This window comes from Pieris napi, chromosome 17 (genome assembly GCF_905475465.1).
Source record: "Pieris napi chromosome 17, ilPieNapi1.2, whole genome shotgun sequence".
Lineage (NCBI taxonomy): Eukaryota > Metazoa > Arthropoda > Insecta > Lepidoptera > Pieridae > Pieris > Pieris napi.
In genome coordinates, this window is record NC_062250.1 from 3,330,672 (window position 1) to 3,356,546 (window position 25,875).

The 25,875-nt window shown below is 32.9% G+C and overlaps 3 protein-coding genes across 5 annotated transcripts in view; 2 read left to right on the forward strand and 1 right to left on the reverse strand.

Moving 5' to 3' along the window:
• The first annotated feature begins 4,299 nt into the window (after positions 1-4,299).
• Positions 4,300-14,541, forward strand: LOC125057803 (lysosomal acid glucosylceramidase-like). Of its 2 annotated transcripts, none has more exons than XM_047661705.1 (12): positions 4,300-4,396; positions 6,396-6,529; positions 8,231-8,330; positions 9,147-9,288; positions 10,192-10,348; positions 11,094-11,254; positions 11,846-11,969; positions 12,398-12,511; positions 12,647-12,788; positions 13,293-13,372; positions 13,579-13,865; positions 14,415-14,541. In XM_047661705.1, the coding sequence occupies exons 1-12, from the start codon at positions 4,339-4,341 to the stop codon at positions 14,524-14,526; spliced, it is 1,611 nt and encodes a 536-aa protein (XP_047517661.1). In that variant the 5' UTR covers positions 4,300-4,338; the 3' UTR covers positions 14,527-14,541. The 2 variants fall into 2 exon arrangements, with proteins under 2 accessions (XP_047517661.1, XP_047517662.1); XM_047661706.1 differs by having other exon boundaries at positions 8,231-8,322; positions 9,145-9,288.
• Positions 14,519-15,669, reverse strand: LOC125057804 (mitochondrial inner membrane protease subunit 1). The gene is made up of 2 exons (XM_047661707.1): positions 15,117-15,669; positions 14,519-14,944 (listed from the first exon to the last, which is right to left on the reverse strand). The coding sequence occupies exons 1-2, from the start codon at positions 15,222-15,224 to the stop codon at positions 14,591-14,593; spliced, it is 462 nt and encodes a 153-aa protein (XP_047517663.1). The 5' UTR covers positions 15,225-15,669; the 3' UTR covers positions 14,519-14,590.
• A 1,821-nt stretch (positions 15,670-17,490) lies between these two features.
• LOC125057727 (zinc transporter 1) overlaps positions 17,491-25,875 on the forward strand; it is a 35,811-nt gene continuing 27,426 nt past the window's right edge. For both annotated transcript variants that reach the window (XM_047661578.1, XM_047661579.1), the window contains exons 1-3: positions 17,491-17,983; positions 18,356-18,537; positions 24,081-24,303. In XM_047661578.1, coding sequence (XP_047517534.1) covers positions 18,361-18,537; positions 24,081-24,303 — 400 coding nt within the window. In that variant the 5' untranslated portion in view covers positions 17,491-17,983; positions 18,356-18,360. The remainder of the gene's footprint in view (positions 17,984-18,355; positions 18,538-24,080; positions 24,304-25,875) is intronic.

Sequence of the window (25,875 nt, forward strand, 5' to 3'; positions counted from 1 at the left end):
AATAGTTTGACTATCTCAGAATCCATAGATTGGGAAATTTTATTATAAAGGAAGGGGCCATTAAATGCAAAGAAGCGTTGATAAATACGTAATATAAATGTAAAAAACAGATGCAGAAAGCTGATAAAACCGTTATGAAGTATATAGACGGAATCGCGGTCCACTACTACAGCAGCTCATCGTCGCCATCTCTTCTTCTGGACATCATTAAAAAGAAATACAAGAAGTCCATACTTGGAACGCAGGCGTGTGAAGGTATGTTATTGTTATGGGTGATTCTTCTTCTAGCGTCCGACTCTAATCTTTGAAGTCGTGTTTTGGAATCCCGGACTTTCTGTCCGCGTGCGTAACGTAAGGTGATGGAAAGCATCGTGATGAAATCGGCTAGTCTTAGACCCAAAAACGGCTGATCACCTACATTCCTATTAGAAAAAGAAAATGATCACTACATAGTTGTAGTTGCAGCGTCTTCTTTAAATGAATTTTCGAAGCTCAATTGTTTCGACTTCTAGATAAAAAAAGAAAACATTTATTAACAAAATATTGTGTGTCATAAATATAAATTTTTGATATTTTTATAGCAGTACATAGATACAGTTTAGATTTCTGCATAATCAGACCAAGTGTAAACTTGAAAAAATATGTATTATAATTACGTTACTTTTAAAATTATAAACTAAAATACTTTGATATCTGTTTCCGCATGAAGTGTTTTTAAATTTTTTAGGATCCACTGGTTGGGATTCTACTGCAATCAAAATCGGCTCTTGGGAACGGGCTGCGCGCTACATTCGTAGTATTATTGATGTAAGATGATTTGTTACAAGTTTAAAAAACACCAACACAATACGACACACTATAACTGAAATATTTGTTGTAAAAAATATTTTCACTCTTGGATAAAACATAATCAATCGCGACAATCTTTTAATTTCTTTTTTATATTATATATTATGAATGTTTCAGAAGCTTTTATAATTTCTTTCATGCATGCTTAATGTAATACATCGTACGTAATATTCATTTTTATTCGTGTGATTTCATATATAATAAAATTATTATATAAAATAAACAACTTACATCAAGAAACTTATTCTCAGAGCACTGTTTTGCAGGACTTGAATCACCACTCAGTCGGATGGATGGATTTTAATTTATTTTTGGACAAAAATGGTGGTCCCAATTGGGCGGGAAATTATGTCGACGCACCAATATTAATATATCCCGATAAAGATGAATTTATTAAACAGCCAATGTTCTACGCTTTGGCACATTTTACAAAATTTATACCGAAAGGTTCACAGAGAGTAACAATTGTTACCAAAAGTATTGTTGAGATCACTAATGTCTCTTTCGTCACACCTGAAGGAAATATCGTAATGATTCTTTACAACTCGTAAGTATTTAATTGATATTCTTAACCTACAAATTAATAATAAAAATTATTAAAAAGAAAATTAAAACACTTTTAAAAAGTTTAGTCCCTATGGCAATGTACCTTTAGCGCTGGCAGCATAAAGAAAAAAAATAATTACATCTTTAATAAAAATATATACTTCACTTAGTAAACAACGGTATGCATATTGGTAACGTACCTATATATTTTATTTATAAATGGCTAAATGGCTAATATTCATGCAATTTTCCGTTTTTATTGGTGGATCTAGATAATGTCGACGCATTTCACGGCTTTCTAATTATTATTAATTAATTCAAACTCGTAGGGTATGTCTCAAACCGAAATAACCGTTGAAATAAGGTGTAAGAGTGATTGGGACTAAGGATTAATAACTATTTGTTGTCTATGATTAAGAGACATATTTTACCTATTTTCAGGAACTCCAGAACCGTCAGAGTCCACGTACGGTTAAGCAGCAAACGTTACATAGAAGTGAAGATTGAGAAAGAGACGATCAAGACCATCGAGATTAATCCAAATGAATCGATTTTGTGTAAAGTACAATGTTAGAAAAAATAATAAAAGATTTATCCAAGGTTCTTATTATTATTTAGACTTCTTTAGACGCATAAAAATGGTTCAGAGTGGGAACAGCGAACTGTCATCGCCAAACTGAATTTCTACTTTTGTATAATCTTTAATTAAAACATAAAATTTATATATCTACGGTATAATTATAAGAAATAGTCTTTATAATAAAACTATGAGTTTTAAACAAGACTTCAATCAATTATATTATAAATTAATTTGTCACATTTATTTAACTGACACAACAGTTGAATAACACAAAGCATTTGAAAAATATTATTAGTTTTATAAAAACCAACCATTAGCAGAATAAAAAAAAATATTAAACCTGTAGTGGAAGAGATTTTAAAGAATTTTTTATATTTAAGGCCAGCAACGCACTTGCGAGCATTCTGGCAATGTTAGTGTCCATGGGCGGCGGTATCATATAACTTCAGGTGAACATCTCCTGCACGTTTGCCCCTGTAACATAAAAAAAGGTGTTCTCTGATGAAATCCCCGCTTAAACTCTATCAAGATTTTGCTAAAACATTTTCATAGAACCTTCTGCAAATCAGCAATCGCTTTGATTGTTGGTTTGGCAAAATTTGACCTTGACATTCTGAAGGATAAGATATATGTATTTTCGTTTATTATTTGTAAGTTCTTCTTATCATATCTTAACTGATATTAAATAATTACCGTCATCAGTCAAATTCAGCAAAAGATATGATTCAACAACACTGAATAACATAATAAAGCAAAATGCAGCAGTATTTTTATTTTTATTAGGTTTTTAGTTATTTATTTTACATAATAATATAATCTGAATTATGGAATGTTACATTTGATTACCACTGTGGTTTGTGTTAATACCAGTCCTGTTTAGGAGCGCGACAAATGCATATAAAAATAGTTCTTCAACTTTTTATGTTGCTTAACTATCTAATAATTAATAAGGCTTTTTCTCTCAACTTAGACGATGTTTGTTCTAGTAATTTGCATTACAGCTTGCTTCACGTCATGCTCAACTCATTTTTTTATGTCATCTCGAAAAACCTGTTCGACTATAGACATTTCTTTTTACTTTTTTCTGTTATGGGCAGGTAGTAAGTAGATGGTATATTGCCTAATAACCACAAATAACCGAAAATCGAATAAAACAAAAAAAACAAGCCCTAAAATAAAGCAAGGTCTGACTTCACGAACAGATTTCTAAGGCTATTATATATATACAGATTTCTATTTGGGAGTTAAATAAATAGTTTTTTTTTAAATTGAAGTTGACAGTCTTGCTTAAAATAAAAAAATAAGAAACAATATGTTTAATATGGAAAGAAGATACAGGTATCACTAATTCCACGTCATTTACGTATTCTTAGCTGTGCACATAGAATTCACATTGTCATTTTTTTCTGTGTGCACTTTTAATACTTGTTCGATGGTGATGATATTGTGAGAAAACCAATAGTATATAAACCCAACTGTGTGTCAGGCACAGAAAGCTATCTACTTAGCTAAAGAAAAATTTGCAATAAAGAAGATACAAAAGTCTGAGACAGATTTACCCTTAACCGACAAGCATATATGGTGAAAGTCATGAAAGTGGATGAAGTGAGAGTGGTATATCAGGACGGTGTAGAGATGTATGGTCTCTGCCTACCCAGGAACAAGGCAGTATAAAGTATTGACTGAGAAAATCCCTGACAATTTTATTCTTTATTTGCTTATTACGTAATAATTATTTTTATAATATTTTTTTCTAAAACTGCATAAATATGCTTTAAATAAACAAATACGGAACCACCAAATTCTTAAGACCACACAAACATGTGATACATTTAATTAATCGATAAGATGTTAATGCCTAGGTCAATCCGACATAACAAACACCAACAGTCACTTAGGGAAGCTCTTACCGTGAAGTAGTAAGTCTTAAACATACCTTACTAGTTACTACCATGGTCACAATGACCAAACCTATGGAACTAGTGACATTTGTTTAGCTCCATTCACATTTTTCTATACGATTTTTGACATACTTATTGACACGGCTTCGTACAGCCACGTACATCATTGTCGAGAACAAAACGTACGATTCCGGTGACAAGATACGTTTGCTTAGAGCCCTGAACGTGGCGGAACATCGCAACAGATGCGGTAGGGTGTGCCTACACAACTCCATAAAAATAGTTGTTGTCTGTTGCCAAAAGATGTAAGGAATTAAACGAGTGTGGTTCCGTTTAGTTACTTTAATGGCTCTGATAAAAATTTATTGGTGATCTGGGATCGAGTTAGTTGTTCGGTAATTTTAAACGTTTATTTTTGTTATAGTTGCCAGATGTCAATTGGAAAAGGACGATAAGTGAAAAATGCGCACTCTACACAACATAGTGTTAATATTCAGTTTTATTGTTGTCACTAAAAGTGGTAAGTATAATTTGTGATTCTCATTTGTCCGCGTTTTTACTCATTTTTCCTTTCTATTTATTGCATATTATCCCTACATGCACGAACCTTTTTGTCACTAAAATATAACTTCATAATCAATATAATCAATTTTCTGATCGTAAAATCCTAAAGCCAATTTTTTTTTCACATTTGTTCAATAAACATTCAATACTGTATTGAATGTTTATTGTGTATCAAGAGACTTTAGAAACGATTACAAATAAATAAATTGATTAAAACATTTAGTTATGACAAACAATCTCTTATTTTTAGTCACGTTCTTCATTCGTGTTGTTGGATCTCTTCCTCTATTTCCCCTTCTTCAGAAGCCTTAGCGTCTGTGTACTAAGGCCTGTTAGGACCTTATCATGTTTTGTCCAGCAAGTAGAGACTTTACCGGTAAAACTTATGACGATAATTTTAATTTAAATTAGAACTGTTTGTTTCGCATGTTAGCATGCATGGTCACGTCGAGTTGACTTATGTAGAGCGTGCAACGTTTCACTCGTAGGAAAGTGTAACATAGAAGTGAATAGAATTAGATATTGTAGTTTCCATTTTCTTAACCTACGTAGTTATAAAAATAATTAAAAATAAACGTCTCAAATATAATTCGACTTAGGGTCCTTCAAGAAGAGAGCGTACCGATTCCTGAAAGGCCGGCAACGCACTCGCGAGCCCTCTGGCATTGAGAGTGTCCATGGGCGGCGGTATCACTTAACATCAGGTGAGCCTCCTGCCCGTTTGCCCCCTGTTTTATAAAAAAAAAAAAAAAAAAGTCTTTCCTCCAACTTCGATTTCGGGCCGTGGGATTCAAGTGCATACACGCTAATTAAAGGTTTAAGTTAGCGCCTGATAGATAGTACCGGTGACTCTAGAGCTAGTGCGTTACTAGCTCAACGAATAAGTATCGCAATACAGCGAGGAAATGCTGCCAGCGTTAAGGGTACACTGCCACAGCGACCAAACTTTTTAAATTTGTTTTAATTTTCTTTTAATTAATTTTGGAATAGAATGTAATTTTTGAATTAATCTTTATTAGCTTGTTGTCCTTGTAAGTCGCGTGTTTTCGTTTTTATTTTACAGAACACATCATGAAATGTTATAATAGAAAAACACCGTGGTTTGTAACCATAGCAGTCTATCTCCATATTGTTTATCCCTTTCTTTTTATGTAGGCTATCTAATATACAGTACTAAAGGGTAGTACATTTATTAGCCGCGGTAACAAACACCTCAACGTTCTCTCGCCATAGACGTTCTTTGCTATCGATGTACAGAGCCGAGCATGCGTTACAGCTCGGGTTTGTACGTCATACTTACTTTTTTATGTCATCTCGAAAAAAGTGCTTGACTTCAAGACATTTACTTACATTTACTGTTTAATAGTGTCCTATAATGATCCATTTTTTGCTATGCATTTTTTATGACACGACATCAGTTTTTTATTAATTATTGTTGTTTTTATATTTCTTAATTGTCATATACAATGTTTGATGACACAATTATTATAAATAAATAGCCTGATTTTTTAATAATAAAAATAACTCATGCACTCAACGAATGGGTAAAGTCATAATTTTAGATATAACTAAGTCAAATCATTTATATCAATTAGGCCTTTTGAATTTTTGAAGTCAAGAATTACAAGTTAAATATATGTATTTAAAAAAATTAATAGTTGCCCCTTCCAAAAGGTAGTTTCATATGGAGAAGAATGGCCACGAAACTCCATACTTACTCTTTTAAAATAGTTTTTTACAATATTTTGTAATTGATTTGATAATTATTTGTGAAGACCATATATATTTTGTCGTCTTCTAAATTAAATAAAAAAATATTTTTTCCTATTACTAATTAATGAACGATTCATTCTATATTCAAGAGGTTTTTCTATTAATCCTTCTAGATCCACACTCAAACACACACATTTACAATAGTTTAGGAGCAAGAGCCTCACTCATTTGTAATGTTTTAGACCAAAAATGTCGAGAGCGGGATCTAGGTATCGAAGGCCGGTCGATAGTTTGTGTCTGCAATTCAGAATACTGTGACACCATCACGAGAGATCCACCAGCCGCCAGCAGCTACGTCGCATATACAACAACAAGGGTAATATATCTCTTAATCGCTTTATTGGAAAATGATTAAATCCTTTGACCGTGATGCAAGCGGCAAGCGGTTTTGAGAGGCGAGAGGCGAGATGATTGCCCATTGACTTACATGTTGCATGTCGAACTTATAGTCTAGTCGACAAGTTGAAAATGGAACAAAATAGAGATACTGCTCTTAAAATTATGTGCGATAGCTCATTGGATCCGGAATGACGTCTAGAAAAATGTGCTAAAAGCGTGTATTAGCACATAAAAAATTGCAAAAGTTATAGACAATTAAAGATGAAAAAAAAATGGCATTTAGTTTTTTGCCAATATTTAATAAACTATTAATATTTCCAATAAAAAACTCCTTACTCCTGGAACTCTATCTCCATTATTTATAATTTTAATTTAACGCTGAAAATAGTTCTGCGCGTGACATTTTTAGGATTCGCGCGTGGCGTCAAAAGCTAGTACGGCACATTAATTAATTTATTTAAGGTATTGAATATTTTTTTAAAAGCAGTATCTCTATTTTGTTCCATTTTCAACTTGTCGACTAGACTATTAATATCTTTAAAAAAAATTGTATGTGTCTGTTGTGTTTATACCTCGTAGTAATGAAGACAGATATTCATTGTATTCAAAACTATAGAAGATTACTGTAAAAAATATCATAGTATATTTGTGATAGGAGACTAATTTTTTGTCATAACGAACTTATAAAACTTTGTTTTAATAATTATATTTTGAGTGAATTTACTCAGTGTAACTCGGTATAAAATATTTATAACCGGAAATATTTAGCGAGAATGATTAGTGCCGTATGCATTGTTAATGTGTGTGAGGTGGAAGATCCTCTTGTGCTGGGAAATCAGATACACCTGCCACTACAATATATCAGCGACGGTACAAGCAGTGGATGCAAATCGGGCAATTGATATAGAAGAGATTTCATCTCTGTTAACGTGGAAATAGAAGTTCAATAAAGCCAATGGAATCGGATGGGTCCAGTATCTACTTGTCAACTATATTCTGATTGCTATTATTGATGAATAGGAACCCAAAATATGTATAATAAAATATGGGTTTCAAGGTATACGTGGTAAGCCAATGAAGTTAATTGAGAATTAAACGGAAAGCGTTGTTACAAAAACGGTACAAATAAACTATACTACCGAGTGACTATGAAGCATTGAGAAAGAGTAAGGTATTTTAAAAAAGGAATTTCTATGGCGTTTGAACAATATCACAAGTTCATCCTAAATCGTTTTGGAATTTCGTTAAATATCAAAGAGTCGAGAGGCAACTTAACGCCATCTGTAAAGGAAAGAAACTGACAGCTGTGAAGAGCTTAGAGGCGTTTGCTGAACATTTGGCACAAGGTGCTTTTTTGGTAAATGGATCTCTGGGTAAAACCCGCGCAGACTTGCTCAGAAATTCACCATTAACGCGTGAAGCGCACATTTAGTAATGTTGCGGTAAAGTCATATTTAGTTTAACACTGACAGAATTGTGCAATCGAATTAGTGTTAAGCTGTAATGGAAGAAAATAACATTTAAAAAATAATAAACATTTTGCTTGCTGATAATTCTCAATGAAAGAAGACACATAACTGGCGTAACACATAATGAAGTTTACAATGAGCTAAAAACTCTATACTCTAACCTCATATAATAGTATAGAATCTCTATTTTTTATCATGTCTTTTTTCAGGCGGGAAAGCGCTTTGAGAAGTCAAATGGAAGAATTCAAGCATTTTCAAGGCTACAAAAAGAGTTGAATGTGCAAATAAATGAAGAAAATGAAAATGAAGGTGAGGTGATATCACTACTTATACTTTTTTGTCAAATTTCTTCATTCACTTCACACTTGAAAGTCTATTCTATATTTGCCTCATACAGATTATTTGACCTTTTCACAAAATTTCTTTGTTCTCGTGTCGTTTCGTCTCACTTTGTCGTTTAGTTTTTTTTAATACACATCGATAATGGTATATTTTATACATATTACATATATTGATTACCTTAAAATATCTGTTTGAACGTTATTTTTTTTTTATGGCTCTGGCACGGTTTGTGCATTAGCCAGCGTCAAGTATAAGATTTTTTTATAATTCGTGCTTGCCTTAGAACTTCGACCGTGTCCTCTATGTACGGTTTAGGCACTCGCCCGGTACCGCACAACCCTCCCAAAGGCCGAGAACAAATTTACATTAAATTAAAACTTGCCCTCGAACCGGGAATCGAACCCGGTACCCCTCACCTAGCTGCCACTTAATAAGACCGCTAGGCTATGAGGCCCCCTTTTTGAACGTTATCAATACATAAATACGTTTTTTTTCTCAATTCCGTTCAAAGAGGTTTTACTTACTCCACTTAAATGTTACACATATGAGGAGCGACTTTTAGTAATTTTTTATTATTGAATTGTAAAAAATATCTTTTGGTGGTATTCAAACCCATAAAATTAGTTTCTAGACTAAATCATCGAAGAAAAATACCGATGTTTTATTATTAATTTCTATTATAATTTATTGAAAATAACTAATTACGATTATTCTTATCTGATTATAAGAGGAAAAATTACTTTTTTGTCCACGTGCTGGTTTTATCTACCTCGATAATTCCAGGTCCTTTTTGGACAAGAACTACACTTGTTTTGAACCAAAATAATCGCTATCAAACAATCCATGGTTTCGGTGGCTCCGTGACAGATGCAGCAGCGTACAACTGGAACAAATTGTCAGAAAGGACTAAACATAATTTTATTAGGTAGGTTTGTCGCCGTGTTAGTTTTAAGTTTGTATTATATTATTTACGCTTGGGTTATTTGGAAGAAACTGCTTTTAGCTGAAAGACCGCCCATTTAAATCCTTTATCCAATCCAATTTTATCGTTCTCCTGCTTTGTGTTATTGTGATGTAAATAAAGAGTTATTACTATTATTATTAAACTCAAAGTAAAAAACAAAACACTGTAATAAATGTTTTAGGAGCTGTGACTGTATTAGCACGATTCAAACAATTGTTTTTCTATTACAATAAAACATATAATTAGGGTGATTAATTGTCCAGACGATTAGTTTTCTTCTTATTATTAGATAAAATAATACAATTTACCAGTATACTTATGCAAAGAACTAAAAATAAATCACTCACTCCGCGACCCTCAATGTGTCTTGGCCTGTGAAACGAGAAATTTCCTTCATATAACCCCTAGATGGGGCAGAGGGCGTCCACAGTGAGTCTCCATCGCGTTCGCTCTTGAGCCTTGTATTTCACCTCGCTCCAAGTCTTTCCAGCTCTATTTACCTCAGGTTTGCTTGGGACGGCCACAGTTGGAAACGTTTTTTGTCCTGTGGCACCTCTTATTGCTGGCTCTCACCTGCAGCCTATATTAATGTACTTAATATGCTGTACACAATCAGTAACTCTCAGTTAGAGAGAGTATAACACGCAAGCGCAAAAACGCGTAAATCAAATATTTGTCTGTCAATGGTGGTCGGATATTGGAGACACTATTACATTCTTAGGGTCAGAGCTAGAGCTAAAATTCAGAGACAACAGAATGCTAATTTCTTAAACAAATATTTATAAGACATACTGTACAAGCGTTTAATATTTGCTAAACTGACGTTAAAGACCTAGAATTAAGGTAATTTAATTGTTATTACAGTTCATACTTTGCTGAAGATGGGCTGGAATATAATCTCATTCGAACTCCGATAGGAGGCGCTGACTTTTCCACACACCCCTACACCTACAATGAATATCCACGGAATGATGCTGCGTTAACAAATTTCACGTTTACTTATGAAGATTTATTCCTCAAGGTAATTTCTATTTTAAATAATGTTATTTAATTGGTATGGAAAGGAGTGTTCTAGGTCTGAATTTGAAAGATAGAGTAAAACTAGAAGAAATAAAGGAAATTACTAAGTTTAGAAATGCTGTTACTCCTAGTAAAAGATTAAAATGGAAATGTACAGTACATATTATGCGAGAAGATAAAGATAAATGGACGAAGAAAGAGACTGAATGGCTTCCTCGCTATGACAAAAGAAAACGAGGAAGACAAATAAAAACTTGGGAAGATGATGTGCGAAGAGTAGCTGGCCCTATGTGGCTACGTAAAGCTAGAAACAGAGAAGAATGGAAGTCCAAGGACAAGCTGTATAACAGAAATCAACCGGCTTGCCGATTAATAATTAGTATTTATTTTTTATTTTTAGTGTTATTTTTTTAGTATTTCTCATTTTATGTACTAGTATAAGTAATAACAGCAATAAAGGCCTTTATTATTATAAGAGCGTAGAATGGACGAGATCTAGCAAAAAACTTTCCGCTTTTCGCTGTTTAATTACCCAAATTTCTACCAACTTGTTGGCTTTATCTGTTGCGAAATATCAATTGGTACAAAAAAAAGATACCTAAAGTTAGATTGTAATGAAGAACTCAATAAGATACTAATTTTGTTTTGAAAAATTCCGTAGCCAGAAGAAATCTACCTTATTTTAGAGCGCAAAGGCGAACGAGGTCTTGAAGCCAGTTACCTATAATGAATACCTTTCTTTTAAGATTCCGATGATCAAATACATCCAAAGAGTGTCAAAACAAGAGGTGAAGGTGATGGCTTCCACCTGGTCACCTCCAGTGTGGATGAAAACAAACGAACACATCACTGGCTTCTCACAACTGAAACCGGAGTTTTATCAGAGTTTCGCAGACTATCACGTGAAGTTAGTATATTTTGATTCATTACTTTTGTCTCAAGTGAGAACTGAATTTGAAACAAGCTAAACGTTTATATAAAATGTTTATTGCTTGTTTTATTCTCATCTTAGTCACACCCTCGTCTTGTCGTCAGATGTCTAACTTCGATACAAACTTTGCTCTTTATTAGATTTTAGTTTTTTTTTATGTAATAGGAGACAAACGGGCAAGAGGCTCACCTGATGTTAAGTGATACCGCCGCCCATGGACACTCACATTGCCAGCAAAATAGTAAATTATAATAAAACAATACAATTTTTTTTTATTGTGAGTTGAAGCCACTTGGCCAACACGAGCTGCGTGCGTCTCTCGTCCCTGAGGTCGACGCTCGAACGGTGAAGGAAAACATCGTTGGGAAACCGGCCTTAGACCCAAAAAGTCGACGGCGTGTGTCAGGCACAGGACGCTGATCACCTACTTGTATATTAGTTGACAAATGATCACGAAACAGATACAGAATTCTAGACCCAGACCTAAAAAGGTTGTAGTGCCACTGATTTTTTTTATTGTGATTTTAATATTAGGAGTCTCGTTATTATAATTATCTATTCGTCTAGGTTCATGGAACTATATGAAAAAGCAGAAATAGACATATGGGCGCTAACCACAACGAACGAACCTATCAATGGCATCATACCCTTCGTGACGTTTAATTCCTTAGGATGGTTTCCAGCTGAAATGGTAACTATTAAAAATATGGTTTATTTCTCCCACGGTAGGTATATTATACATAGTAGGTATTTTTATAATTTATGTGTAAAATTTGTGAAGACATATTTTCTTGAATACTTTAAGCATATGTACATGCTGTTTTAGGACTTATAAATAAATATAATGTAGGTAAACTTACAAGAATGTCAATGCAATACATTTTATAGATCTATTTAAATAATTCATATCAATTATTTCAGTCAAAAATATAGAATATTTTTACTGTTACAAAGACCGAATTGGCATTTCTACAATTCCCGAATTAAAACGCAAACCTAAAAGGAACATGATTGGTTTAACATGTATAACAACCTAAAGGGAATATTATAATCAAGCCGATTTTCGTGATATGGTATAACAATTATGTAATAATGACATAGTCATTTGTGTGATTTCAGGGTCAATGGGTTGGAAAGAATCTTGGTCCAACAATAAGAAATTCTCGTTTTAATAAAACATTAATATTTGCTGTGGATGACCAGCGCTATCTCCTACATTTCTACTTATTGGGGGTAATAATTTACGAGCCTGATGTGAAATTAAACAAAAACATATAGTAGTCATTTTACAACAGTAAAATTAAACCAAAATTATAGATAAATTATACTGTATTCCGTTGTATTATAGATTAGAAGTTAATATTACAGATGGAAAATGCCAATAGCGACTCAATAAAATACATAGATGGAATCGCGGTTCACTACTACGGAAACTTTGCGCCTGCAACGATTTTTGATGATCTTCAAACTAGATACAATAAAATACTGTTAGCCACAGAGGCTTGCGAAGGTAACTTTTCAGTTCAGTCAACACTCACCAGTTGTGAAATAAGACCCGACTCCATACGATTCTTCGACATCTTTTAAAACTCTTCTGCATAAACATTTCTTATCCTATTCTGCTCAATTGGGACTTTTGTAATTCTTGCATTTTCTTATATTTTGTATTGCATCGCCATTAATGAATCCGTGAGATTAGCTAAAAAAGTTTTTAGTTTGTTTTATTAATTTTTGTTTTGTATTATTTTAGATTAAGGTTCTATATTTTTTTTCATAAGATTTGGTTATGCACTTCTTGCACTTCACCCATCATATTTCTTTTTTTAGTTTTTTCTCTTAATAGGGTTGCCTGGAAGTGTGAATAAATAAATAAAACTAATTAAATTAATTAATATTACATATATACACAATTTAATACCGCTGTCACTCGTCGTTAGCAGTAGAAGTATGTTCTTAGATTTTCAAGAAATTGTATTTGGGAAAAAGCCAATTAATTACACAAGAATTGTTACAGGTCCAATGCCATGGCATATTATGAGAGTGAAACTAGGTTCTTGGGAACGTGCTCATCGTTACACCAAAAATATTATCGAGGTTTGTAAGATTTATCACAAAACTGACAAAACACTCTTCTAGGTATTTTATACTGATTTTAAATTCAACCCAGTTTTCGACCGCAAACAACAGCAAAAAAAAAAATTTAATGATTACTTTTTTTTTGAATTTTTAAAATTAAATAAACACTAACTAGAAAAACAATGCCGATATACCGTTGATTGTAACGTAAAACCTTTTTGTAGGACTTAAATCATCATGTTACCGGTTGGATTGACTGGAATCTCTGCTTAGATGAAAGAGGTGGTCCCAATTGGGCCGACAACTTCGTCGACGCCCCCATAATGGTCTTTCCAGAGAGAGACGAGTTCATTAAACAGCCAATGTTCTATGCAATGGGCCATTTCTCTAAATTTATACCTCGAGGATCTCAAAGAATATCGGTTACTTATCCTTTTTTGGAGTTTGGAAGAATTGACAATGTTGCTTTTAGGACGCCACAGGGAAATATAGTTTTGGTCCTTCATAATTCGTAAGTTATTTATTTTGAAAATACATAGAATGTAAGATTAAATTAAGGATGTATTCTAAAAAACATCTGTATCTGTTTCATGATCATTTGTCAATCTAATAGGCAAATAAGTGATCAGCCTCCTGTGCCTGACACGCCATTTGTTTCCTCTCCTCTCGATATTTAAATTTACCGCTTGAGCGAATGTTAAGCGAAGGTCGGATTAGGAAATTAATTGTTTCTGTTTGGAAAGCACATCAGGTTAAATACAATTAGTGTTTGGTGACAATATTTATATGAAGAACAAAAGACCCTATATATATTTATATATAGAAAGCTTACGCTTTCATCTGCTTTTAACTAATTCTGAACATTATTGACGTAATTTAGTATGTATTTTATTGACTGTATGTTACAATCAAAAATATAAAAAAAACGCGTCCAATTGTAAAATTACTTTAAACATGGCTTATAAAAAAAATTGTATTAAGAACTTTTTCGGAATACAAACAGGTAAAGTACAATATGCTGTTTCATATTTTGTACAGTTATTTAAATTAATTTTTACAGGAACACATTTGAAATGGATGTCAGAATAAATGTTGATGCCATAAGACATATTCAAATAAAGGCTGAAGCTGAATCAATTATAACTTTGGAAATAAATACAAGCCTTTTCTAAAAATATTCTTTTTATTACCTTCCTCTTCTATTTACACAATTAATCTACCAAACTCGACAACTGACTACACTTGAGTCAGAGTACTCATTTTATCTAATGGCCAAACTCTGCATACTACTCGACTGCGTATTAAGCCTTGAGGAACAGCTCCATAAATTCTTGAATCTGAAGAATTACTAGAATTGTCTCCTTCCAGCCATACATGACCTCTGGGCACATACTGACTTCTCATAAAATGGCCCTTTACTTTGTCACCAGGAAGTCCTGTAATTCGTTTGCATATATTTTGCTTTGGATTTGTGGGGCACTTTGCTATAATTATGTCCCCACGACGTAACCTTTGCATTCGAGGTGTTATATGTTCAGTAAATAATATGTTGTTGGTCTCCAAAGTTGGTTCCATTGATGGACCTGAGCACTGAAAATTGATGCTTTTTTAGTTGATGCTATGAACGAGAAGTTATAATTCAATGTTTACGTTTTTAGAAACAGAATTCTATTAATTAGTACTAGTAAATAAACTTCTACACGAGTGTAACTGCCTGTTAAAACATTGACATTACTATGTTAAAAATACAGTTTATACATACCATTACAAAATCACCCACATATTCAAAAGTGCAGTGTGTAATACAAGCATATTGTAAAGCATAACCAGCAAATCCTAATGTCTTTCCTAAGATATTTGTAAAACCCATATTTCAATAAAATATAATAAATATTGTGCTTTTAATATACAGACTTAAAAGAAAATACACATTACTGTATGAAGTTCTTTAAATTACTACTAGATATTAGAACACAATAAATAATTATCTAAGCAAATGTATTGTTTGTTCCATTTGCGTACCTCTTCTGTTAGACCAAACCAAACCAATTAGCTAAACAAATCATTCTACAACAGCTGATCAAAACATCACTGTTAAGTAGTATATTATGTATACATTTTTCTAAAGTAAGTAGGTATATCACACTTTTTCAGTTTTTATTAATTGGAGATTTTACTCAAATATCCATGAATTTAACCACAGTTCTCAAATTTAATGTCCATACTCCATAATAAATAAATACTAATAGGAAAAAAGTGCAAGGCGATTAAAAGTCAAAACAAAAAAAAACTCATGTCATAGAATTACAAAAAAAAATATATTAATATAGGATAATCAAATCCCATAGATTGCTGCGACAATTGACATAGGTTTTTTTTTTTTAATTATGGCTACAATATTTTCAGTCTTACAAAAACAATTTAAGCACCATAGTTATGACTTACAGATCTACAGGAGTCGCATGGCATAAAACAAAAATATTAAATTGAAATTAAAGAAATATAATAATTGAAATTGAGATTATCTGAGGTTAGAAAAATATTAAGAAATAATTCCTCTTACTCTCACTTGTTAGGGGCCTGTGCCCAGGGATTTATATAGATGATGATGATGATGAATGACTAAGCTATCATTTGAGTAACATGATAAATGTTATTATTTTTTACAGACTTATACTTAAGGAGATTTGTTTTGAATATGTTAAATGTCAATAAAAAGGGAGAGAGATGATAAAAGAGAGAAAATGCTTTCAGTACCAAATTGTTGTCTGGTGTACAGGCCATCAAGATGTGTATCTGCTGACTACGACCACGATATGAATCAAGACAATTTTACAAAATGGGTGACAGAGACGCTAATTCCAAATCTAACAAGACCTTCATTAATTGTTATGGAAAATGCTAGTTATCATTCCATGCGTATGAACCAACCACCCACCCAAGCCAATCGTATCGCTTTTATAAAAGAAGCACGGAGGTAGCAAATGTTTTTTTTTTGAAACATTTACATTATGATGTTGTTTGGCGTAAATTTTAACTACTTGAAATAGTGAAACAAAATATGTCTAAAGTATTAAAATCGCACGGTCATGAAGTTTTAAGACTCCCATTATCATTCCAGAAATGATTTGAGGCACAGAAAAAGTTACTGATAAAAATGTAAATAGACCTGCAAGTGACATAAATTATTAACAAAAGAAGCTTTCTCACAAATTGGTGCAGAGGACTGGCGAAATTGTTGTGAACATGCTGGAAGACCTCTTTATCTTCATCATCTGATGAAGAACAAGAAATGCAAGAAGAGTTCTTGGAATCGTTTTCTAGTTCTGAAGGTTCTGAGGTTTTAAGTTATTTGTATGATTGAAGTGATATATAATAAATTAGTACATAAAGTAATTTACAATTTATTTATTTTTCAAGGCATATTTTCCTATCTTAAGAACCCGATGTTAAACAACATTCTTCATACAAATAGCTAATATACTTCATGTTTAATAATACTAAAGACAAATAAAAATTAAACAGTATCAAGATCATTCAATCCAATTTCCCCAGTATTGCCCACAACAATTTTTTATTTCGCTATCTTCCATGAGATTCCGGTAAAATTATACTAGATCTCAATTTAAGAAAATACAGTTAAACTCTTTTCGGCAATTTCTTTTTTGTTTTAATGCTATAAATGTTTGCACAGCCAAATTTAAACATAGAGTTTAAACTTGGCTATATTAAAATATTCATCATTAACAATTATGTGATCATAATACATACATTTTGACATATTTGACGAGGATGTTACTTGAGATACGAATTAGAATATGGACATCAGTTTTAATTATTCGATTATCTTAACCATGATGGTCTTTTTTGAAGTTTTAAATTATTTGTTTACATTTTCTCATATAAATGTTTTGGTCACTAACTACAAGTCTTGTAGATTATTTATTTATTTTATTTTATCATTTTGATATTTTCAATTATGTGAGCTATTTTCTTGGAACGTTTTTAACCTATTAATATTTACTACGGAAACAAGAAGAGCTCCATAAAAACACTATGCTTTTACATCTGTGTAAAGTGTCAAGAATTAAACGTCAAGTAATCAAACGCAAAAGAGTTCAAATCTGCAATGAACCAAACCATTAACCAATCAACAGACACCAATCGACTTTGCTACTCTATCTAGTTGAAGGTTGAAAAATGAAACTTGAAAATTAATAATTTGTCAACTTTTAGTGATTAACAGTGTGTAGTTTTGAGTGAATCCAAATTATTAAAAAAATTATAACATAGAAGCATAAACCAACCTGATTAGAATATTAATGCATTTAGTACAAACGCTGTGCTACAAAGCTTATAACCATGTGTGCCTATTCTATTTGACTGTTGTAAGAATATTATCAATAATTTTATCAGCTTTCACGATAATTTCCATTGTTTTAAAAGTGGGGTTTTAAACAGTTTAAATAAAACGTTACGATCTTGCACAAGTATGACTCATTTAGCTAGTGGCCGTGCTTAAAAGTTTTTTGGAATGACGTTGAATCAATAACCAGGACTAAGTTATTGACATTGGTTTACACATGAGAACATACTGAATATTCTAAATTGTTAAGCTATTTTAAAATTGTAAGTAATACTTTAATCATTTTGTCGCGTATTTTTGTTTATTTGCTTGTAAACATAAATTACTACTTATGTTGGTTATTTATGATAATTGGTACTGCAATCAATTTTATTAGTTTTTTGCTGTCAACTTGCCTTTTAAAAATATCTATTAGTATGCTATATAGTACACTACCTATTTAGTATAGCATAGCATTTTCACCATTAAAGTAGAAGTGCTTCATAATTGTACCTATATAAAAATAGCTTTGCTTGTAAAAAAAATACTGTTTGTTGCTTAAATTTAATAGCAATTTAATCTTAAATGTATGATAAGCTGTATTGTTCCTGCTCTGCTAATTTTGTTATATTAATGAACTATTTCATTGTACACAGGAAAAATGGGAAAGTATACAGGAAAGAAATGCCGTTTATTATCTATGTTATGGCTAACAGGAAGCTTTTTCATAGTGGAATTAGTTGTTGGATATGTTACAAATTCCATGGCATTGGTAGCAGACTCCTTTCACATGTTGAGTGATGTTGCGGCCCTTGTTATAGCTTTTCTCTCAGTAAAGGTAAGTGAATAAACTTAAGAATATATTCTAAAAGTCGCATTTGACATGTGCTTGATTAAACAAGATTTAAAGTAAAATGCTAAATGAAAGATATGGCAATATTATTAAATTCTTAACTATCTATGAAATTGATGGCTTTACTGTTAAATGAAAAAATCACAGTTCAGTAGTAAGGTATTCCACATAATAGTTTTTTTAATTGGTAGACTACTTTTTAATAGCCTTTGTGCATTCAGACATATTTGTGTAAGATAGTAAGACAAGGGCTGTAATTTGCATACATCCTAAAACTACTCCCAATAAAAAATAACCTTCATTTTTGTCAGTTTTTTTACTGTAAACCCAGTAAATAAATAAATTATTTTAGTTCTATAATTTCACAAGAAAAATTATAAAAGCATAATGTATTGAGTATAAAAATAAATCTATTTTATATATATGTTTCATTACATAAAATATTTAATAGGTCATAGCCATATTTTAACACTCCCCCTGATTCATAAAAGAAATAAGACCAAAAACACCATTTTAACTAAAAGCCTCTTTGCATCACATTTTAAACATAACTTGATAGAAAGAGACGAAAAAGTACTTTAGTTTAAGAAGCAATTTGACTAATTTAGTTTTTATTACTTAAAAAGTAAAGTCTAAAAATAACAATTTAGATTGTTATCAATAACAGTTAAGACATACATTGCGCTCATCAACCTAAATACTAAACAATGCTTATCATAATCTACATGGCACACTTCAGATGAAAAACAGTTCTAACTATTTAATATTAGGCATAATTATTTTTTATGCCAAAGTTAAGTTATAATTATTTATAGTACTTTTCCTCAAACATTATTTTTATTGCATTATTGATATTGTCTGTTAAGATAATGTGTCAGATAAAGAATTTGCCTATTGATAAGCTTTTATTCAGTATAAAAATATAAATATATGCTGATGATTGATTATTAATATAAAAAAGTATTCTCTATTTACTATTTTTGACTTGAAAACATTTATTAAGAACATCCATTAAGGACTTTCAACCATTTCATTTAACATACACTCAATTACTTTATCTTTACTCTTTGTCTGAGATTAGCATAAGGTAAATTTTTTCATTTAATCTTTGTCCTGTATTATCCACATTGCTTGGATGAGATCACTTCACAGGACACATTGTATCTCTCTTATTATATACGAGGGGTGATCCAAAAGTAATGATAATCAATATGAAATAAGGATATTTTAACTAAAAAAAATTTTTATTTCTCTACATAGCCTCCTAGCAAGTCAATACATTTAGTCCATCTTTTTTCTAAACCCATAATTCCCTTTGAAAAAAATTCTTTGTCTTGACCCTCGAAAAACACCTCTACAGCAGTCATCACCTCGCTATCGTTGTCAAATTTTTTGCCTCGGAGGTATTCCTTGAGCCGAGGAAAGAGGTAAAAGTCACTGGGAGCCAGGTCTGGTGAATAGGGTGGGTGTTCGAGCAATTCGAATCCCGTTTCTTGAATGGCAGCCATCGCAACGGCGGCTTTGTGAGACGTTGCGTTGTCTTAGTGAAACAACACTCCAGCTCTGAGTTTGCCTCGTCTTTTTTGTTTGATGGCCTCCCGCAATCTTCTTATTTGGTCTGCGTAGTAAGAGCCTGTAATAGTGGCTCCTTTTTCCAAGTATTCCACCAGTATAATTCCTTCGGCGTCCCAAAAAACGGACGCCATAACCTTTCCGCCAAACTTGACACCTTGAATTTCTTTGGCGTCGGGGAAGAGGCTTGTTTCCAAGTCATTGACTGTTGTTTAGTTTCCGGATCAAAATGATGGATCCAGGTCTCTTCCATGGTCACGAAACGAAACAAAAAATTTTCCTAATCCCTCTGGAACTTTTCGAGATTCGCTCTCGAAATGTGTACTCGACTTTTCTTTTGCTCGTCGGTTAACATTCTCGGCACCCAACGCGCAGAGACCTTTTTCATATGCAGCTCGTTTGCAAAGATTCTTTGAACACTGCCATATGAGATCCCTGTGACCTCAGCTACATGCCTTATGGTCACTCTTCGATCTGCCAATACGACATCTTCGACTTTTGTAACGTTTTCCGCATTGCGGGACGTTGATGGGCGTCCCTCGCTATGTTCATCTTCTGTGGATGTTCTACCCAGCTTGAACTCCTTTGCCCAGCGCGCAACTGTGGAATATGAAGGAGCAGAGTCCCCCAATGTTTCCACTAGGTCGCTGTGTATGTCTTTGGTAGAATTTTTTTTCAAACAGAAGTACTTTATGACAGCTATGATTTCGTTTTTCTACATTTTGATGTTTACTTTCCGTCTGTTCGTATTCAAATGAACGTACCTCCCGGAAATCGTGGCCTATTTATATGATTTTTTTATGCTGAACTAGTGGATATATGAGGAACCTAAAACAATTTTTTTCATATTTTTATGTGCTGTACAAATAACCGATTATCATTACTTTTGGATCACCCCTCGTATTTACACTTGCAGTGTATCCTATGTTATTATAAATAATGCATAATTATCTATTTATCAGCGCATGGCTCTCAACATCTTAATCAATAGAATTATATTTACAATACAACTTTACTGTAAAGTGTTGTTTGAAAACAATTCATTACAAGTATTTCCTTCTCTTTTTATTACTATATAATATGAGTGAGCATTTTGTGAATTTGAATTGTTTATTCTGACTATCGAGCCCAAAGATGGTCTCTTCTAACAATAGGGCTCCTAATTAGAACCGTATATAATCTATAAATGAACGAAATCTGTTTTTTTTATAAAAAATGCTATCTTTCTATGATGAAGAAAGTATTGGATAGCCCTGCAAAAGAGTGGGAATTTAAAAGAAAAGAGGATATTATGGCGTGTTATTAATTAGATACTGTAACAGTTTTCAATGTAGTGATTTCGAAAATCGTAATTTTTCCTCAAATAGATAGTGCACTGATAAATCTTTTGATAAACAACCAATAACTGATAATTCAAACATGTTAAAAAATCAAGTCAAGTAGATGTAATAATTTTTTTATGTGTTGGAAAATTGTCAAGTAATTTTTTAGTTGCCTAGGCCGTCAGTGACGTAACATTAGGGAGGCAGGGCTGGCAAAACGCCACGGGCCCCCAACCCAAGAGTGCCCTCGACCAAGAGATATTATGTTCTATGAATGTGAAATCTCCAATACGCATTGGGCTAGCGTGGGGACTACAGACCATTCCCTCTCGCCTAAGAGAGGACCCCTTTGGCCATTAGTGGGACATATACAACGTGTAATTGAGTACGCTAAAAATCTCGAAGTTAATTCCATGGCCCCATCAAAAGAATTTGCCACGGGCCCCCGATGGTATAGTTACGCCACTGTAGGGCGTGATCGGTTTTCATATTTCCATTGAAACTCGATTGCTGGTAAACCATGCAGGAAAATCTATATGCAACTTCCCTATATTATCTAGTGTGAAATAGATTTCGATTAATTTACGCATTTTCCTTGTTTGGATTTGAATTGATATAAAAATAGATATAGATCTCGGATATCGGGCTTTTTACAATCGAACCTTGTCCGCCTTATGACGTCATCACGTACAATGAGTCAATATGTAAAAATGTAGGGTATAGTTTTTATAGCGGTATTTTCCTCATTCTGTCTGAGTAAATAACGCAATGCGTGGGCATTATTACAATTTCTTATAGGAAATTTAGTTGTAGGTATGTTCTATATATATTACATATGTTTATATTTTGGCATTTATAAAAGTACTAGCTGACCCGGCTAACTTAGTTCCGCCTAACAGTCTAATAATATCGTGTTAACTTAATTTAGGATTTCATTAAGGTAATAACATTAATACAATAAATAAATAAAAATAATTGGATAAGGATTAATGCTGTATTGGTTAAAATCGCTTGGAAAATTAACCATTATTTGTCGTAAAAAGTAAATGACAAAAAAATTTATTGTGGGATATCCTTAGGAGATAAATATATACCACCGCGGAGTTTTCTGTAGACCTTTTCAATGTGTACAATACTTAGTACGTTATTTTGATAAATCTCGTAGGGTTCGGCCTGCGTTTGCAATATAAGCGGAAAAAATTTAATTATTTACGACATCACATTAGAAACCTCATAATTAACAGTATTTCTCCACTATTTAATGGATTTTATTATACATATAAACCTTCCTCTTTAATCACTCTATCTATTAAAAAAACCGCATCAAAATCCGTTGTGTAGTTTTAAAGATTTAAGCGTACATAGGGATATAGGGACAGAGAAAGCGACTTTGTTTTATACTATGTAGTGATTTAAAGTTAGGATATCTCTTGCATCTGAAGAGGGATCTGGAGGGGGGAGGGGTGTTGTCATGCGTGTTCATGACATGACCCTGGGGGACAGGATTTCGCTCTATTTTTGATATTGTTAGAAAATAGTTTTGGTTATTATAACAAATTCTTCGGTCATTTGACTACTGATGCATTGTAAAAACACAAATTTGTGTATACGGTCTGAGGGTAATATTCAGAAACGAATTAATACTCCCATAAAGTCAAATCATTTATTTCAATTAGACCATCTAAAATGGCACTTTTGAACGTCAAAAAAAAAATATAAAGAAGATTCTAGTTGCCCCTTCCAAAAGGTAGTTTCGTGTGGAGAAGAATTTGCAAGAAACTCCACACTTACTCTTTTAAAATAGGTTTACAATATTTTGTTACATTTGTTAAATAATTATATGTGAAGACAATGTACTCTTAGAATAAACTAGGTTAAATAAGTACATATATCGAAGTAGTTTGCGCTCTTCTATTAATTGCGTCTTTTTATCGTGTTAGGATTTAAAACTAATAATGTAAACATAAATTGAATGTCTCGTATACGGCGAATGAAGTACGGCTACCCGTAAATTTGATTTTTTGCTATTTGGTCTTATAAAGAGCGTACCAATTCTGAAAAGGCCGGCAACGCACTCGTGAGCCCTCTGGCATTGAGTGTCCATGGGCGGCGGGGCGGTATCACTTAACATCTGCCTGTTTGCTCTATAAAAAAAAATTGTATTTGCGATTAGTAGCCATTAACTTCCCTTCCAATTTGATCGATGTTATCAAACGCTTTTCCAGAATCCAAGTGATCGAAACTGATTGACGGCAGTAGGCCCTCTAGAAATAGGCCAAATATATTATATTATACTAGCTGATCCGGCAAACGTCGTTTTGCCATGTATATTTAAAAAAAAAATAGGGGTTGATCGTAGAGGGGTGAAAAAAGTAGGGGTTGTATGTATTTTTTAATGCTGTATCATAAAAAAAATAGAAATTAAAATTTTTGTCTAAAAAATAAAAAATAAAATTTAGGGGTGGACTTACCCCTAACATTTAGGGGATGAAAAATAGATGTTGGTCGATTCTCATAGATACCGGATAATCCAGAAAATTTCATCAAAATCGGTCAAGCCGTTTCGGAGGAGTATGGCAACGAAAACTGTGACACGAGAATAGGCCAAATATATTATATTATATTCACCAACAGATGTCGCCGAAGAAATGGTCAAAGAACACATTCGGATGGGCGCGCGCTGAAGTACTTGGTGCCTTAGTTAATGCAGTCTTCCTTGTGGCATTGTGCTTCAGCATCACAGTGGAGGCTGTTCAGAGGTTTATCAATATTGAGACGATACACAATGCGAAACTATTGGTTGCTGTGGGTACATTGGGGCTGGTTTTGAATATCGTTGGGCTATTCCTGTTTCATGGTATGTATTTTATTAAGTAAGTTTTCGAGTCGAAGCTTAGCGACTATTTATTTATAAGTGATCTTACAGCTAACACATATCCATACTATAAAAGAAAACACAGAGAATATACAAAGCCAAAACAGATTACATTAATAAACAAAATACATATATAAAATAGAAAACATAAGTATTAAGTACATTATTAAATTAAAAAAAACTGAAATTAAACCTTAATCATTTATATACTTACTTATCTCGATTTATATGTAATAAAAAAAAATAGCGCTACAACCTTTTTAGGCTCAGATTTCTGTATGTTTCGTGATTTGTCAAACTAATAGGCAAGTATCAGGTGATCAGCCTCCTGTGCCTGACATACGCCGTCGACTTTTTTGGGTCTAAGGCAAGCCGGTTTACGAAGTTTCCGTTCGCTGTTCGAGCGAATATTAAATGCGCACATAGAAAGTAAGTTCATTGGTGCACAGCCGGGTATCGAACCTACTATCTCAGGGATGAGAGTCGCGCGCTGAAGCCACTAGGCCAACATTGCCCTTAAAATTTACTGGGGCAGACGCATTATTCAGCTCTTTTCAAAATTCACACACAGGACTTTGATATATTTTGTGAATTAAAGTTACTTGATACTTGATTTTATTTTGTTATTTTTTACATTGATAGTAACTGTATTTATTTGAAATTAATGCTGTATCGAAAAAAATAAAAACAAATTTTATTGTCTAAGAAATAAAATATAAATTCTTGGGGTGGACAACCCTTATAACCTAGAGGTTTAAAAGATAGATAGTAGCCGATTATCAGACTTACTGAATATGCATAAAAAATTTCATAAGAATCGGTCGAGCCGTTTCGGAGGAGTATGGCAACGAACATTGTGACACGAGAATTTTATAACATAATTTTTTAAATATGTTTCGCCACTTCTGATCAATTTTAATTATAATAACTAAAATGTGACACCAGTAAGGCCCTTTCTCCACTGCTCCGGTCCGACGTCGGATACCGGAATGAGTCATGAGAAAAATATCGGAAGGCCGGATTGCGCTTCTCCACTATATCCGATCCGACAATAATCGATACTTGTGTATTTATCATGCAACGCTTATATTAACTAAAACCCAAATACTTAATTTTATTAATAAAACGTTCTAAATTCTGATATTTTATTGGCCTGGCTAGTTTATTACTTTTTTATATTGTCTATCTTGAAATATTATAATCTACTTAATAAACAGTTCACTATTACTATGGTATAAAAATATAAATAAATAGCAACATAATTTGGTTTGGTCCAGGTTATCCAGGTTCTTTCAAATTAAAGAAACTATAAATAAACCTGTGAATAATAATTTTTAACCTCTTGGATATACTTGGACCGATAAAACACCGCGTTCCGATCTAGCAAGTTATCGGATCGATAAAAACCGGATGCCGGAGTAGTGGAGAAGCACGTAAGTACTGTTGTGAGTTTCTAAATCGGATCGGTAATTAACGTTTGCCGGACCGGAATGAGTCATGAGAAAAATATCGGAAGGCCGGATTGCGCTTCTCCACTATATCCGATCCGACAAT

Coding starts and splice junctions, on each gene's coding strand:
- LOC125057803 (XM_047661705.1), top strand. CDS start 4,339: ATGCGCACTCTACACAACATAGTGTTAATATTCAGTTTTATTGTTGTC. Junction 9,289..10,191: donor ACTAAACATAATTTTATTAG/GTAGGTTTGTCG, acceptor TTGTTATTACAG/TTCATACTTTGCTGAAGATG. Junction 12,789..13,292: donor AGCCACAGAGGCTTGCGAAG/GTAACTTTTCAG, acceptor GAATTGTTACAG/GTCCAATGCCATGGCATATT.
- LOC125057804 (XM_047661707.1), bottom strand. CDS start 15,224: ATGGGTTTTACAAATATCTTAGGAAAGACATTAGGATTTGCTGGTTAT. Junction 14,945..15,116: donor ATGTGGGTGATTTTGTAATG/GTATGTATAAAC, acceptor ATCAATTTTCAG/TGCTCAGGTCCATCAATGGA.